Source organism: Macadamia integrifolia, chromosome 10 (assembly GCF_013358625.1).
Source record: "Macadamia integrifolia cultivar HAES 741 chromosome 10, SCU_Mint_v3, whole genome shotgun sequence".
Taxonomy (NCBI): domain Eukaryota; kingdom Viridiplantae; phylum Streptophyta; class Magnoliopsida; order Proteales; family Proteaceae; genus Macadamia; species Macadamia integrifolia.
This window is the reverse complement of record NC_056566.1, coordinates 27,002,306-27,019,575: the sequence shown is the minus strand read 5'-3', so window position 1 is coordinate 27,019,575 and position 17,270 is coordinate 27,002,306. Positions and strand designations below refer to the sequence as shown.

General features: G+C 38.2%; 1 protein-coding gene across 3 annotated transcripts in view; it reads right to left on the bottom strand.

Moving 5' to 3' along the window:
- The window catches only part of LOC122091073, a 52,258-nt gene that overhangs the window by 24,998 nt on the left and 9,990 nt on the right, over window positions 1–17,270 (bottom strand). For 2 of the 3 annotated variants that reach the window (XM_042660895.1, XM_042660893.1), the window contains exons 7-19: window positions 12,099–12,220; window positions 11,901–11,992; window positions 11,487–11,709; window positions 11,243–11,306; window positions 9,939–10,036; window positions 9,676–9,746; window positions 9,408–9,581; window positions 9,195–9,266; window positions 4,581–4,682; window positions 4,402–4,494; window positions 989–1,064; window positions 803–899; window positions 595–664 (exon numbers count right to left, since the gene is read on the bottom strand). In XM_042660895.1, the coding sequence (XP_042516829.1) occupies window positions 595–664; window positions 803–899; window positions 989–1,064; window positions 4,402–4,494; window positions 4,581–4,682; window positions 9,195–9,266; window positions 9,408–9,581; window positions 9,676–9,746; window positions 9,939–10,036; window positions 11,243–11,306; window positions 11,487–11,709; window positions 11,901–11,992; window positions 12,099–12,220 (1,354 nt within the window). The remainder of the gene's footprint in view (window positions 1–594; window positions 665–802; window positions 900–988; window positions 1,065–4,401; window positions 4,495–4,580; window positions 4,683–9,194; window positions 9,267–9,407; window positions 9,582–9,675; window positions 9,747–9,938; window positions 10,037–11,242; window positions 11,307–11,486; window positions 11,710–11,900; window positions 11,993–12,098; window positions 12,221–17,270) is intronic. The other variant, XM_042660894.1, reaches the window with a different exon arrangement.

Below are 17,270 nucleotides of genomic sequence, written 5' to 3'. Positions count from 1 at the left end.
TACGTATCGGTATGTATCGGTACGTAACGGTGTGTATCGGTATGTATCGACCGATACACACCGATACGTACCGATACGGTCATAAAATGTCCAAAATGAGTAATTTTTTAGAAAAACACAATTTTTTGAGGTGTTTTTGTTCCAAGTTACTGCCAACCATTTTTCTCTCTAACTAAAGTGGAAATCAAGGTTGGGAACAAGGATTTTACATTTATGGGACAACTACAAACCTTGGATTCTTAGTGCGATACTCTCAATTTACTGTTTATGCATAATACATGTTATATATAACTTTTTTTAACTATTTTTTTATGCAAAAGTGTATAAAAAAGTATTTTCTATCCATTTATATGCGTATCTTTAGCGTATCTCCGATACGATACGATACGATATCCTCCGATACGTATCTTAATTTTGGCCGACCGATACGGCGACCGATACCGATACTTTAATCCTTGCTTTTGCCTAAGGTTTGGCATATAAAAAATTTCCAATGCATCCAAATCTGGTGATGACAAGTCTCAAAAACTTGACTTATTAATATTGACAGTTAAATGATTAAGATGACCATAAAGCGATTGGTAATAAATTTACCTTGAGTGATTTCTTCAAACTCTTAGACTCATTTAATATACCATGGAGAATGTTGAGCCCATACCTAATGCTGCAGTATATAGAGCAGTGTTGATAAGCAAGTGGACTAGAGTTCGCAAAGCTCCTTTTCTTTCAGCAAAGAAGATACAGCTTTCCTATTGCCAATGAAAAAAACTCATTCAAGATTAGAAGGTTAATGTACAATTACCTTTCACTGGAAATTAGAAGTTTAGAATCTTTGGTCAGAGTTTCAGTGCTATGCATGACGTGATAACTTAATGCCCAACCAACTATCTTCCCCACATCTGTAAACCAAGCGGAAAAAGCAAAAGGCAAGATCAGCTGATTAGTTCTTGAGTAGAAGATATATATAGAAGTACAAGATTGCACTGACTTTCCCTTGTGAGGGCCTGGTCTTTTATGCAAATTATTTCAAGGTCAGGGCACTCCAATCCATTTTCATTTAGAACCTGAAATACAAAGTGAAGTGGTTTACATTACTTAAATAACCAAGATAACAACAAAAATAAACATCATGTGTCTAGAAAGGATTAAGGATGAATTAGTAGCAACGCATGCCGCAATAGGGAGGCAGATCGCTGAGATCTCGCCAAGGCACTCCCCCCCCCCCTCTTTTTTCAAGAATTTTTATAGGGAGAATTCAAGACAGTCAATGATAAGGACATCATCCAGGATTTAGGACTAATCAGAGGAGACGCAAACATATGCAACCACATGTCACTCAATTCATTATAGTTAGATGACCAGCACTGTGTGTAGTTATTTTATTATTTTGTTTTACTTTTATTTGGGCCAAACTATATTATTTTGTTTTATTATGCTGTAGTTTTATGGGTAGTTGTTTAAGGAAATAACTGTTTAGAGGTTTAATGTGTAGTTAGTTATATGGGTAATTATTTTAGGAAACAACTGTTTTTTTTTTTAATTATTATTATTATTTGTGTGTGTGTGTGTGTGTGTGTAATATTACAAGGCCCTTTGAACTCATGATGGGAAGACAATAAAGTAATGAATGAAAGTACTTGGAACATCAGGTATTATTCTCTTTTTCTGCAGCATGACTGACTATGCAACTCTAGTGAGTGAATCCAAGATGGTGTGAAGAAAAGCCCCCCTCTCTCTTCCGTAACTCTTCCCTCTTATGCTGCCATCCTCTTCCTCTCCCCCATTCCTTTTCTACCAGCCCCCATTTCCCCAATTTTATCTTAAATTATAGCCTCAAATACAATGGGGATTCATCATTGACAGCAAGGAGGCAGCAGAACAGCAAAGGAAGATTTCCCAAACCTATCTTGCACCAGTCAATCCTGCAACTGTTAGAGATATGGCAATGGTAACCTCCCATTTAAATGGAAAATGAGTCCACCTTGTCATGAAATGCAACAAATAGATAGGTATACAAAGAGCGGGCTGAATCCCTAATGTGCACCTTTCTTTGGAAAGGTGTCGATTCTCCTAGGTTCCCCCATCCCATTCGATGGTTCTCTGTTTGCCACCCAAAGTCCGAAGGGCATCTAGGTCCTTGCAGAATCTGTGATGTTAACTCTGTTGGTACCGTTAAGCTCATCTGAAAGCTGGTTTCCAAACAAAATTGCATTTAGGTTTCCCCGTAAAGAATCCCTCTAGACTGTATCCCCTTGCTCCAATGCTTCCTGGGTTTGGCATAACATTCTTAGCCTTTGCTCTACTGCCCTCACAGCCATCTGCACCTCCATTGTGGATGGTATTTCCACATCCCTTTGGATGCATAAGTGGCATCCCTCTGGAGTTCTCCACCTAGTAGGTTCCAAAACAGCATACTCCTCAAGTTTGGATAAGTAGCCATAGTTTCCTCTATCATTTCAAATGGGGTATGGACCACGCCCTATCTACCTCTCCCCCTCTCTCCATCGTATGTTCCCCCTTCCCTCCCATCCCTCCTCCGTGCGGGGGTGGGGATAAGGTCATCTGGTCTCCTAAGCCTTCCGGCATCTTCGGTTCTTCCTCCGCTTGGAACATCCTTTGCCCCCACAAGCAGCTTACCCCTTGGCAGAAGGCAGTCTGGTTCAAAGGCCATATCCCTCAGCATAGCTTCACTCTCTGGAGAGCCCTTTCCAATTTTCTCCCCACTCAATCTTTCCTCTTCTGCCAAATCAGTATTCCCCCTTCCTGTTGCCTTTGTTGGAATAGGATCAAAGACACCTAACATCTTTTCTTTAGCTGCCCCTTCTCCTCCTTTGTTTGGAAGAACGTTCTCAAACATTGTTGGCCGGGTAGAAGACGAATCTTACCCCTCCATAGGGAGTAGATCTAGTTTGGCATGACCTTTGTTGGATCTTCTGTGGCACTAATGGTACGCTTGTTTTTTATGCCACCATCAACCACATCTAGTCGGAGCGCAATCTTCGAAGATGGGCCTCCAACTCTCTCTCTCTCTTTCGACATGATTTGGATAGCCATCTATTTTGACGATAGTTCCAAACTCCACTCGCTCCCTCGACTGCCGGTTTGTGATTCCCCTAGGAATAGGCTAGTGATGGCCTCCTGGGGGCCTCCCCTCCTCTTACCCCTGCCCTTTAATGGATCTGTATTCCACGTTAGTTGTTGCATTTTTTTCTTTCTTCTTTTCTTCCCCTCGGGGTTGTATATTCCCTCTCTATTTTTCTTTTGGTAATAGATTTATTATTCACTCCTAAAAATTTAAAAAACAAAAGATTTGGACCATACCTAATAGATAGCATAGCAATTACAATTCAAATTTACCAACTAATATGATCTAAAACTTCGATGAAAACGTTTGTGCCAATAGTTATTGCTTAATCAACATCCAGGTATGCCAAAAATGTCATCATAAAATCTGTGTTTGCTTTAATGCAAATAACAGAAAACGTGAAATTTACTAGTTAAATTGTTTATTCAAAAGTATTTAAATAACAGAAGTTACAAATTCCCACAGGGCAGCAGCTAGTGGCACGTAAACAGAGAGAGTTAAGAACTTGGCAATTTTGGTTGGGAAATGAATTAAACTTGTCTGTCAGGAATTTAGGGTATGAATTTGGTAACAGTTAAGGGATACTCCACCCTTGGCTTGATCTCTCATGAAAATCAATTCAAAGTCACTGATTTCATCAAGCTTAGAACAGATCCTGAACAACCCAAACAGAAGGTAACCTAATAAAAGATACTACAGATCAGATAAGAAGATTAAGTAAATCCACGACATTAAAGTGATTTAGCGTCCAAGTAATAGAGCCATATCCTTTACAATATTATTTCTTGCTCGTCAACTGCGTTAATGGTCCAGGTATGAACTGTCAAATCTAAAGGAAAATTTTATCCTCTTATGCTACTTATCAATCGTTTTCTCTCAATTTAGTAAACACTTTAAAATGCCACAACCACAACCACAATTGCTGCAGTGACAACTTTGTTGTGACCTTTTTGACTTTGATTCTCCATTCACTTTCATCAATTACAGAGACATAAGCGTGCTCACACACATACAAAGCTATTTTTGTGATTCAAATTTAGTTTTTCATGTAAATTATGAAGGAGCATTACACCTCAAACTTCAACAACAACAGCAAACTTAGCCTTATCCCAACTTAATGGGTCGGCTACAAGGATCCATACAAAACAAAACTGAAAAAAGAAATGTGGACCACACAAACTTCATAATACATAAATTCCCTCAAGAACCACACAAAGTTTACAAAGAAAAACAATATGTGGACAGCGGAATAAATAAAGAGAACAGCATAGAAGATCAACAATCAATACTCCCCAAAGTTGTTCGGCACCACTTACTGAGCGGATGCTAACAATGTTTGACTGTGCTTTCAGAATTTCAACATCATTGTCCAATTTCCGCTTCCAATTCAAGAGTAAAGTTTCATCCTCCTGCAGTTAACAGAAACATCAAGTCATTACAACAAAATAGAGCACAAGAAAATATTACAACCACAAACTTGAGGTTGGTACAATACTTGTGGCAGCTGAATGGTCACTTTGTTCGGGAAAAGTCGAATAAGCTGCTTCATCACCTTTGGAATGTCTTTACTTCTCGCATATAGCTTACCAAAGTTATTCTGCATGATATCCAAGCATCTTTTTTAAGTCCTCAGGGATTGAGAACCAAAAGACCAGCATGCAGTTCATTATTATGATTGTGTGCCAAATGATTGAGAATGTTCCTATCAATGCAATTCCTCTTATTATAATCAAAATTATAAGAAAGAGAAAATCTAAAGGAAGAATAGAAAAACATATGCAACACTACATGGTGACATCGAGTCTGCTACTGTTAGAATGATTTTGATTATAAAATGGAATGCCAAAAACCATGATGTGCATATAGATCATCAGGTTAAGAGTGAAAGTTTGTTTGCAGATATGTATGTGGCTATGCATGTGTGCCCATGTTTATACAAGAGAGGAGCAAGATAAAAATTTGCTAGAGATGACCAAACAACAAAAGGAAGTCTGCAAAAGAATGTATGAAAGTAAACCACAAGCTTTTAACATTATTAAGAAATCAGAAAGCAACAACCGGGATTTCTGATGCAGATAAGTCACTTAAAGGCCTTACTTTATTGGAAATAAGCCTTGGATTGGGTTATGTAGGTTGGTTTTCTTTGTAATGGCCACTTTAATGGGCCTAAAATATGGATAGAAAGTAGAAAAACGAGGTTTACTTCATTAATTTAGTTAAGAGTCCTGTTCAGCATCAGTTTCTTTCATTAATTTAGTTTCCTAGTCAGTCTATGTTACCTTATTGTTAAGGATTGTGTTAGGCATTTCCTTTTAGTTTTGAGTATGTTTTTGAATCTTCTATATAAGTTTGCAAGGGGCTAGATCCTTATCTTTTGCTGCTGAGAAATTATGCATGACGTGAGATTCAGTAAAGGGTGGGAAATCCTTGGAGGGCAGTGAGATCCTGTTCCTAGGTGGTGGGAACCCTATAGCAATATAGGTACTGCTATATTGTTTTCTGCAAACTGATCTTTCATGATAATCTTATGTTGACTGTTTTACCCCTTTCCTAGTTACAGTAGGAATCAATCCTCCATTAAACCAGAACTACGTGTTAGAATAACCTGGGATTTTCAGCAAGGGTTTCCTTCGCTATAGGAGAAATCAACCTGAATTTCAGGTCCATCTGACTGTTGGATTTTGTTCTATGATATTCTGTTCAGAAACTACTTGGTATCTCTCTTTTTTTTGTCCTGTTTTGGTACTGTTTTAGTCCTTTAAACCAATACTACATTAATAGCACAAAGTTCAAAATGGCCATCGAGTGTCAGAATTTTCTAACATGCCTGGCTGTTCTTGTGCATATGAATATGAGTCTATCAATTGACGAACTTTAAATCAATAAAAAAATATTTCTGCACTGCATGGACTCAACTCAACAAATCCTAATCCAATTACATGGGATTGGCTACATGAATCCTGTCTCTCTATTCATTTTTTCTTTAAAGTCAAATTTGTCAATGACCCAGAGCCATCCATATCTTTCTCCACAAATTTGTCCTATGTCATTTTGGCTTACTTCTTGTTTGTTTAACTAATCTAACCTGCATTGTATCACTCACTGCCTACCAGTTCATCCAATGGTCTTTATCGTACATGCTCAAACCATCTCAAACAACTTTTGTTCTACTTATAACCTACCAGAGAAATTCATGCATTACCAGGAATTTCCGTAGAGATGAAGGCTGGGCCCTCAATATCTGTTCTGATCAAGGTTCAAGAAGTTGAAAGCAAAATTTCTCAAAACCACCATTTCAGTAGTCAAATGGCCATATTTTGGCACGAAACTTCATGGAGACTATAATTAAGCACCCCTAAACACAATGGAACCTTCAGATTGTTAGAAGACACACTCAAAATGTTAGTTTGATTTGACCCTAGGTTTGCAGTGTATGGCATACCTTGACTGTATATTTCTAAATTTAGCCTATGCTACACATAATTCAGCCCTATAACATTAAAAAAAAAAAATAATAATAAAACATCTAAAATATGTAATTGCAATTTACAGATGGAGAAAAATAGTTAAATATTATTAGGGGAAAAAGAACTCTGCTAGGCTGCATAGCATACGGTGTCATTTCATAGGAGGGGAGGATAGAGATACACAAGAAGCCACTACTACGCTGCCTCAAATCACTCTTTCTCCCTATTATTAAATGCCAAAATGTTAAAATTTACAACTACAAGTATACCATACACGTACATGTGTACAAGTGTCACAACTATAACTCCATAAGACACTCAACCACTAAATATTAACCCTATTTTTTTCAAAAAATTGTTGCAAGAAATCAATTTGTAAACCAGAAAAGTTAAAAATAATTTTAAAATAGAAAATTCACTCCTACTCTGTAAAGTTGTAGATTGGCCTATAATATCTTATGTATAAGCCTAACCACTACATATTTCCCCTATTTTCTGCCAAAAAAAAAAATATATATATATATACCTCAGAGTGTGAATCTTAAAGAAATTTAGTTCAAATGCACTGAATCTCTGTTCTAGAAGTGTTATAAAAGCCTACAACACGTTGTACTTTTTCCACCAAGAATTGCAAGTGAAATGGAAAAATAAGTAAAAAAACAAGGGTTTGGAAACGAATTCACATGTTTCGGTCGAAATTTGTCGAAATGTGTCGAAACAAAAATCCATTTTGACCAAGATTTGGTATTTAAATCGAATAAATGTACTGAAATTTCAACCGAAAACATTGCATGCCTATAGAGTTGAATGCAGTTTCATTTCAACCAATTTTAAAACTGATATATTTCATGAGGTTTAAGTAGTTTCAACCAAAATCTTGAATCATGACCATGATCATAGTTGTTAATGCGTCACCTAGGCTCTGCAACTAGGCATCCAGACTGGTTTCCAAGTGCTGGGCGGTCAGCCTTATTCTAACCTAACAAGGCGCGTGCCTTGGGACGACTAGGTCGCTGGACAGTCATTTTTTTAACTTACTTTTTTTTCCCTCTAAATAATGCTGTTTCTAACATTTTTATTCGCTAATTACAAGTTTGTGTATATGTGAGAAGCATGGGATCATTTAATACCCAGAAATAAATAAATTAAGAAAGAAATTGAACTTCACTAATTCACTTCTCTTGTTCTCCTCTTTTGTTTACTTACATTTTCCCCCTCTGAATAATGTTTTCTTACATAATATTGGTGGTGTTGTAATTGTGTAATGATGTTGCAAGATATAGTGGCAAATTAGTGCATAGATTCAATTTGTATTGTTGTTGTTGTAATGTTCTAAGCATAATTATCGAGTCCACAAATTCTTTTATGTAAATATTGATTCCCCATCTCTCATCTGAAAAAAAGTCTCCTGCAAGTTCAAGGCTGGCGGTAGCAGTTGCAGATAATCCCTTCGATTCCCTTCCTCGAGAGAGTAGTTGCCCCACCCCTGCACCAGTTACAGCAATCCTCTATATGGCAGAGGAGGCAGTGGAGCTGTATACCGCGTGGTATATAATAATATAGTATATGACAGGTTATAAGATAGTTATAAGGAAATGTATAAGCTAATCAATCAAGCAAATAGGCACGGTTGGCTAGTGAAGAAAATCCGGTGTTTATGTGACTTGTGTCCTTTTGATCCTACGAAAAGGGAGAAAGCTCCTCAACAAACTACTGAATAGTAGGGGAAGTTCATCCCTCGCATCTTCCCTTGCTTGTGCTTAGTCCTACTCTTCCTTATACTATTGCTATACTAGATATAATGGATGCATAAAAAATACAAGGGTGCCTAGGTGGGCACTTTGTCGCCTAAGCAATTAGATGGCCCTCCAAAGCTTTGGGTTGCCTAGACGCCTTGATAACTATGGTCACAATGATCCTCCCAAACAATCCCAAGGCCTATTACACTCTCTATAAAGCTTACCTCCCTTCCCAAGGGAAGTGGATTCCCTAGCATCTAAAAAAGTGTAGGTACCAGCATGAAAATCCCAACTTCAGTAGTACATGACATGATGAGATTATTAATAGATCTACCGTCAGCAAAGTATCTTTGCTTTTTTCTTTTGGCTACAGCATCAACAAAGCACATTTGTAAATTATCAGTAAGGAGACTACAATTCATCCTCCCCCTCCCCCACCCCTTTTTTAAGCACATCTTGAAGTGTTGAATCATTTTATGGCTAATTTCCCATACAATCACCTTCCATTTTGCAGGGTTACAGGTAGTTTAATGCCAAATATCACCTAAATGGTATAAAGAGCAACCCAGTGCACAAGGCTCCTGCTACTGCAGGGTCTAGGAGGGGGCTGAGGGGCAAGTGTACGCAGCCTTAGCCCCTGCTTCGCAGAAGAGGCTGTTTCCAAGTTTTGAACCAGTGACCAACATGCCACAATGGTGCAACTTAACCGTTGTGCCACAGGTACAAAATGCAACAAATGTATATATAGATATATATATATATATATATATTTATATGAGTAAGAAATTTATAAGAAAATTTCATAGGCAACAGCAAAAAGTCATTTACACGAAGTAATTAAGCTGCAGAATCACTCAAAAAAAAAAAAAAAAAAGAAGAAGAAAAGCTAAATTTTTGCAGTACCGGAAAAGCAAAGTCGAGCATAGCTGTTTGATTGCTTCCCAACTTTCTAAACAGAAGACCACCAGGATGTGACTGGACAATCACTTCAGATGTCAGCACTGAAGGAAGATGAGATGACACTTGAACACAATCGTGTTCTCCAGTACCAAGCGTTTCCCAGTTATTTGAAAACAATCAGAAGGAAGTAACAAGAGGAAAGGTGTCATTTCGTACCTTCTCCTTACGGTTGTCCATCTGAGTATGTGAACAGATAACAACCACATTCTCTGGCAGATTTTCCAGCTTACTCTTCAAATTGGCATATGCCTCTGGGTTTACTGCGATAGACTTCTCTATGTCTTTTATGAACAATATCAATGGACCACTTTTACTCTCACTAGAAGCCACCTGGATTATGAGTTGGTTCAGATAAACATGTACGTGACTAACTCCAAATATACTAAAACTATCTACATTAGAGATTACAGAGTAAGGATTTCACCTCAAACAGTTCATTGATAGCAAGTTTGTCAATATTATCACATTCAGAGCTGTCTAAACAAAGTGACTTAGCTGCAAAAGGGGGCGGAGGCAAGGGAAATGGCATTTACTTCATGTCGTTAATAACGGAAAAATTACAAACACTTGGAAGCAATAAGAAATGACACCACATATTAGAGAAAAGAGAAAAAATGTCTAAGATAATGGAATTGCCATTGCAGAAGAAAACATGGTCTTCTTTGCAAAGACACCCAAGATCGTTACCTTCTGGGATTGGTTTGTCAAATATTACTCCAACTTTCGACGATGCATTTTCTTCAAAAGCAGATGGTACCATGCCTTTATAGCCATAACTTGGTCCCCTGTAAAGTAACAATTCAAGTCAGTTCGGTTTCTGAAAATTTTCTGGTTGCGGATTAGTTCTGTCTGCGTCACCAGCGGCCTAAAATCAAAGGCGCAGGTTGATCTTATCTGGTTGAGGCTGCATTCATTTATTCAACTCTACACATGGGAATACGAAAGAATGTGATCCTGAGTTCCCAGCTTAAACAAATTCATCATATCCCCCCCCAACACACACACACTTTTCTTATTTTATCACTGGTTTTCTATTGCTGGGGGATACTGCACGATAGTTTTGCTGGAAGTGGCAGTTATTTTTTCTTTTCTTTTTTCCCGGTTACCTCCTTTAGTTGGCCTGCTGGTTTAAGTTTTAGGGGTGGGTTATCTTTCTGGATTTCACAGAGGACATATACCCAGGCAAGGGGTCGGCCTATGGTTGTGAATCTTGTCATAGCACCATTTTGGTCCTCTCTCTCTCTCTCACACACAAGATATGGTCGTGATAGCACCATGTTCATCATCCTTCTCTCTCTCTCTATGTATATATATATATATATATACACACTCACATGCCCTTTCTTGTTGTCAATCATAAAAAGTGTGTCGATATGACTCAGGTTAACCAGCACCAGTTGATTAACAGAGTCAAATTTACAACTGGTCATAGGTTGAGTTTTGGTCGGCTAGGAACTGAACGTACTTAAATTCCATGGCTGGCCAAACACGTTACTTGATTAGGCATATTCCGAATTCCCTTCAAATACTTTTGTTGAACAATGGTCAAATATCCATCTTAACATCAGAAAAGAAAGAGGACGGGGATTAATGGTGTAAGTTCAAGGGAGCCTGTATCATAAACATTATGTGACAGCCCAGATTTTGCATGTCCCTGGTGGCCAAGGAGCATAACACACAATCAAGTATAATATAGGCATAAGAGTTGGATGCAAAGAACAATCACATCAAGGCTAGAACCATGAGCAGGGTGACGACACGCTTTTGCAGATGCACAATGTTCACCAAACCATATTTCAAGGAAATTGGACACTATGAAGGATACAAATATGAAAAAACAATCTTTCAATATTTTTAAATCCTTTCACACGGAGTAAAAATGTCAAAACTGTGCATGTTACTACGGTTCAGCATCCAGTTGCCATCCACACATCAAATGATCAAAACAAAAAGCATTCACAGCTACCATAAACTGTATTAATTGGAAATACCTTGAAGGAGCGGGAAGAGATAATCCAGATGAGGGTGTGGAACCTGCAAACCTTACTCCATCACCTACCAAGATCACAAAGTGCAAATGTCACTAAGAAATTGAAGAACAAGATAAAGGGATGAGCAAATGATACATTGAGAAAAAAGGAGCAATGAGATGATCATCAATACATAGAAATTAGAAACAAATTATTAAAAAGATAATCACCAATATACACAATGACTCAGACAGAGGTCACATGCCTGTTTTACAAGTGCACCTTTTAGTTGATGCAGAAGATGCCTCCTGCTTCGGCAGAGATTGGAAGCCAAAAGTAAACGTCCCAATATTATTAGTTTCAACACTAGAAGCTGGTTTACTGTGTGATAAGGCAGCCCCCTGCGTAGCCCGTTGCTTAGGTAATGTGCTTGATTTTTCAGACCTTGAACATTCTTTAACAGATTCTGACTTCTTTGATGATGGTCCCTGAAACCGATTGAAATGTTAAGAAAAGTTTCATCAGATTATCATGTCTTGACAATGAATTATCCATAAATTACCCGCCTAAGCTGGTGTACAAATTTTCGAGAATTATTTTCAGCATAAATATCTGAGCAAAGCTACTGATATATAAAGAAGAAATTTAAATCTTTGCAAAGAGGAAACCCAATACTCACACCAGGAAACAGAAGAGAATCAACTATGAGCAACCTAGCACTAAAATGTTTGGCTAGTGCCTTTGCCAACACTTCTTGATATATTTCAGAACCTACAGGTAGGTTAAGGAAAATACTTAGCAGACAACATCAGAAAAAGGAAGAGCAACAAGAACAGCACATGATCTAGAAAGAAAAAAACAAGAGAAAAAAATGTACCTGCAGGACCTGACAACAACACCCGTGGGCTCACAGTTGGGAGATCTGACATATACTTCATGAATTTATTACTCTTCAAGTGTATATATGTCGATGCAATTAAAACATTTTTTGTGGTCTCACTGTATGATTGCATACATCAGAAAAGATCATCAGACAAAACTTCATGATAAGCTGAATTATGATGCAAATGTATGCAGGAATTAGAAGAAGGAAAAGACAGAGAGAAATTAACATCACATGCAAGCATATAGAGTTATATATGAGGCCACACAGAAAATTATACCTATAGATATGTTTAGAGTCACAGATTAAGATCCATAAATGGGAGAGGAAAACAATATAAGCATCAGAAACATTGAGGAACTGAAGAAATGAGAGTACTACGACACAAGCATTGTCTTACAAGCTTTTAATGATGCTTCAAAAGCATAAAGAATGCACAAGAAAAAATAATCAGAAATAGATTAACAAACAATGTACATGCAAGTTAAAAGTCATAAAATGTACAAGCTTAGAAACCCAATAGAAAAAGCAGAATTCACCAGCTAAAAGAGGCAATCGAAGGGGACAAAATTAAACTGATGCAAACTATTAATCATGAAATAAATAAATGAGAGAGAATTTCACTTTATCATGTAAAGTTTATCTATATACCAGATCCTCTGGATGAACTTCCCTTCAGTTGTACCCAAAAAAATGATAGTTCCATATCAAAAGTCCATTCATCTTCCATAATGAAAATTTCAGCACTGGTCTCATGCCTTCATCTTCAAAATTCAATTAGACCCCGTTTGTTTAGAAGGGTTTTGACAGGGTGGGATTGTTGGTGTGGTAAAGTTCTCAACTTTTCCTAAAACTGAGGTATTTTGAGTCGTTTGGTTGTAAGGGGTAGGAGAATGAGCATAACTTTACTGTCGGCCCACATGGCATAGTGTTTCTACCACCCTAGGCCCTCACAAAGTCCCACAGAGGCAAGCGGTGTGACTGCAGAATTTACGAGCAAACAATGCAACGGCAACTCCTCGCGATCTCCCTCACCATTGCCTGAATGGAAGCAAATCTGAAAATTCGTTGCCGTCGTCCTTACTTTTTTGTTGAAGCATCAAGAGGTTTAAGAGAGGGAGCCAAGGATCGGAACTTGCATCTTCGTCCTTGAGGCAAGATTATAGCGGATAATGGAAAAGAAACAAGAGAGGCAGAGGATCCATGGAGGCCTCTGACGTTTTTTTTTTTTTTATGAACTAGAAACTTAATTAATTAAAGCATAACAAGGAACATACATGGATTGTAATCCGAAGAGAGAAAATGAACAACGAAAAGGGGGTCCCAAGATCCCAAACAAAAGAGTTGCAGGTTTCAAAATAAACTTAGTGTGATTACACAACACTGGTCTGGAATTACAAAACTAGAGCTGGTATTTCGACCGAGATCTTCTCCATCCCCTTTCTCTCTGCTCCACTACTATCCCTCCTCGTCAATGTTGTCCCACTCATCCTATTCTTTGGAGAGAGAACTTTCAAAAAAGACAAATCTATTTCCTCCGTCGGTTAAAACGGAGCCTACGTTACCACATCCGACGCTTTGCCTGGTTGGGAAAACCCTAGGGGCATTTCGATGGGTCTCATCTCCATTGTCGAATTGTCCACTTCTCCCCCTCTGACACAACCAAACGATCTGGGGTGGGATGCTACATTAACCCTCCCTCACTTCCCACTTCGGTTGCTCATCCCGCTAACACATAGGACCACGTGTCAAAGAGTATCACCCCACACTCCCCTCTAAACAAATAGGGCCTTATGGCAGTGACCAACAATACCAATCACCATCAACAAAGAAGGAAAATAAATTATCTGAAAAAAGGGTCAACCATGACCATTGGATCGTGGATCATAAGGTCATTCTATAGACTGCATAGATGTGTGGAATCTAGATTTCAAAGGTGGAGAAGAGGTTGCAAAGATGATTTGCCAAATGGGATGATACACTTCAGTCAATCTTTTGCAACTCTGCCCCTCTCAGAGAGAGAGAGAAAGAATCACTGGTACTTTCTTTCTTTTTGTATCCATGATCTCTAGCTAGCATTGTCAATGGTAACCGGTGTCATTGTGAAGGATTGCCAGCAACTCCCTAACCTAAGTCAAAGAGAGATCTGTTTGTACCCATGGTCTTCAGCGTGTTAGTGGTGACCAAACTCATTGTGGAAATGAAGGTTTACTGGCTTAGATGAAGAGAAAAGGGGGTTGGATGGAAGAGGAAGAGTGGGAAGAGATATTTAGTGATGTTAGACTAAATTACCAAAGAATAATCAGTCCCAATAGGATCCATCACAAACTCCAACACACAGATCAAGTTCAGATTCAACAAAAACTCAAATCTGGAAAATAGGGCTGAATAGAGGAGATTTCAATTAAGCACAAGCCACAGCTCAGATGGAGCTTAATTCTGGAATGAATGGAGATCCTATATGAGGGAACAAAACACCAAAAGTTGAACAAATTCTGCTGGCTGGATTGAGACTTATGCTGGTTGCAAGAAAAAGGAAACTTTTGGTGATTCTTCAAGAATGTGAGTTGGAAGCGTCAGACAATCCTCAAATTTGGATCGAGTCTTCCTCCTACGGTAGTAAATAAAACTCTAAAATCCTCCAGCAATAAGATATCTGGTATGTGGCAGATATGCACTCGTAATTTCTCCCCGGGAAAGCCTTGTAACTGGATTTGGTAGCCTGGTTGTGTGCTTTTCTGTTCAGCAACGCCTGGGACTTTGTTCTCACAATAATAATGAATAAATAGAAGAAAAGTGTAGAAAGTAGAGAAAAAAGTATAGAAGGGATAATGGGTGGGGTGGACTCTCTCAATCCTGGGTCTCTCACGCACAGCTATCTCAGCTGTTGAACATCATTTCTCAAGAACAAACCAGCAAGCAAAGCTCACAAAATATCATTATTCAACTTCTTAATCCCTGCAATACAAGAGCCTCTATATATAGTGGAGGCTAGGACTCAATTACATAGAAACAACCACAATAGGAAACAATTGGAAATAGAAACTAATTGACTTAAGACTCAAAAACTACAAAATAACAAAACTTGCTCTCTAATAAAAGAATAAAGACACAACTAGAGAATTCTAGATTACTCAAAATATAGAAACCTAATATTCTTAATGACCAAGAAACATAAAATAACTACTTCATCCCGTGTATGACTTAAATCCCCAATATTTGGGTTATACAATTGATCCATTACAAAAGTAAACCCATAATACAAAGCCCATGGATGACCATACAACCCATTGGACACTCAAAACACATATTAGTCCATTCTTGGTCCAGTTTGATGGCTGAAGTAGAAAACCAGAATTGCACCAAAATTAGGCCAGCTTGGACAGGCTCAACGAGAGTCATGAGAGGAAACGGAACCAGATTTGGTTATTTGACTTAGCAGCTCAATCTACATCATCTAGTGATACCACTTAAAAGGCATGATAATTCTGAAAAAATGAAGGGATAGTCAGATATGTAATTTTAACCTTTGTGTACAACTGAAAGAAAGTTTTTTTTTTTTTTGGATGAATAAATAAATTCAATAGCAAGCAGGAGAAGAATATACAAGGGAAGAGAAGAGGGGATAGAACAACTAACCAAAAGGAGAGACAATCCCAGCAAAAAGGGGGGTGGAAGTGGGGAGGCCCTAGGACACAACAATGAGCATGTTACTTGGGGTGTCTCTAACAATTTTGGGTGGGAGAGAAGCAAGTTTGGAGCTGACATCAAAAGAGATGGAATTCCAAATCTTATCATAGGATCGAGAGTTAAACGTCCATCTACAAAGGTTTTTCTCCATCCAGAGATAGTTATTGCCTAATTGGTAGCACAGAAGGTGAGATTCCCAACATTGTTGCATATGGAGGTACTGGCAAAAGTCAAATCCATTCTCTACTCAAAGGGAGAACTCTTCTTCTAGATGGCTAGCAGCTACTAAGGACCCTTTTCAGATGATAGAGGAAAAAAGGCAGGAGGAAAAAAAATGGTTGACATCTTCAGTGCCGTTCTAGCAAAGACAGCAAGAGGAAGGGACTTGAATGTGCCGGTAGATGAAGAAAAACTGCATAGGGAGGCAACGGCATATCAATTAGTGAAATGGTGATGAGGAATGTGGCCTTTGAAACCAGATGTTGCGACAAGGAGCAAGGGGGCCTTTAGAATGGATAAATTCCTAAATAGAGGAAGCTAACAAGCCTGTAGGGAAGGGAAGCCACGGAATCTTGTCTTCTCTTCCACGGTGACCCAGGAGGAGCAGAGGCAAGGAAAACCAGAGATCAGTTAGAGGGGGGAGGGGGGAGCGGGGAGAAGACTAAACACCATTTGAAAATGATAGAGGCAACAATGCCAGTTCTGCTCAAACCCTTGAGTGAAAAATGTTTTGTTCTTCGTGCTCCTCTTTAAAGAAGAACTCAAGTACTCGATTGAAGTCTTCTACACTACTCAGCATATCTCTTGGAAGACATTGAGGTGCATTAGCTACATGTCTTATTTATTATCACATACTTGCATATCATGTACCTCGCGAGGTAACACTCAAAACTCTTTATTCCACTTTAAATATTTGTTCACACATTATCTAGATTGTACTTAGATTTGTGTAGGATCCTCTTATCCTTACAAAAATAGTAAAGCCAGAGATTTGTAAAGGGAAGAACTAGTGGAATACCTTTTAAGTGGAACTTATAAGGAGTGGACTAGACTTGAGTTGAGTTGAACCACTATAAACCTTGGAGCTAATTGTAATGGTTTTTATTTCTATATTCCGTATATGATTAATTACAATCATATCTTAGTTTTCAAAAGGCGAAAATTATAATGAATCCACTAGTAAAACCTAATCAAACCCTCTAGGTTATTTCAGTTGAGTGATTAAAAAAGGGGTTAAGCCTTGATAGGTTCAAGTTAGGTTTGTAAATTTCTGTATAAATGTTACATGAATTAGTATTTTGTGTTGTTTGTTTACAAATTATGGAGTTGTAAGTTTAGAATGGAACTTAATTGCAATCTTCGGAAGTGGGTTGATTTTGGGTTTGAGTTGGAAACCCAAAAACCCCAAATTCTTGTCTAGAGATCTGTTTTCTAGGCAGAATCCGGTTGTTCTCTGGAACCAAATTTTTTTTCAGC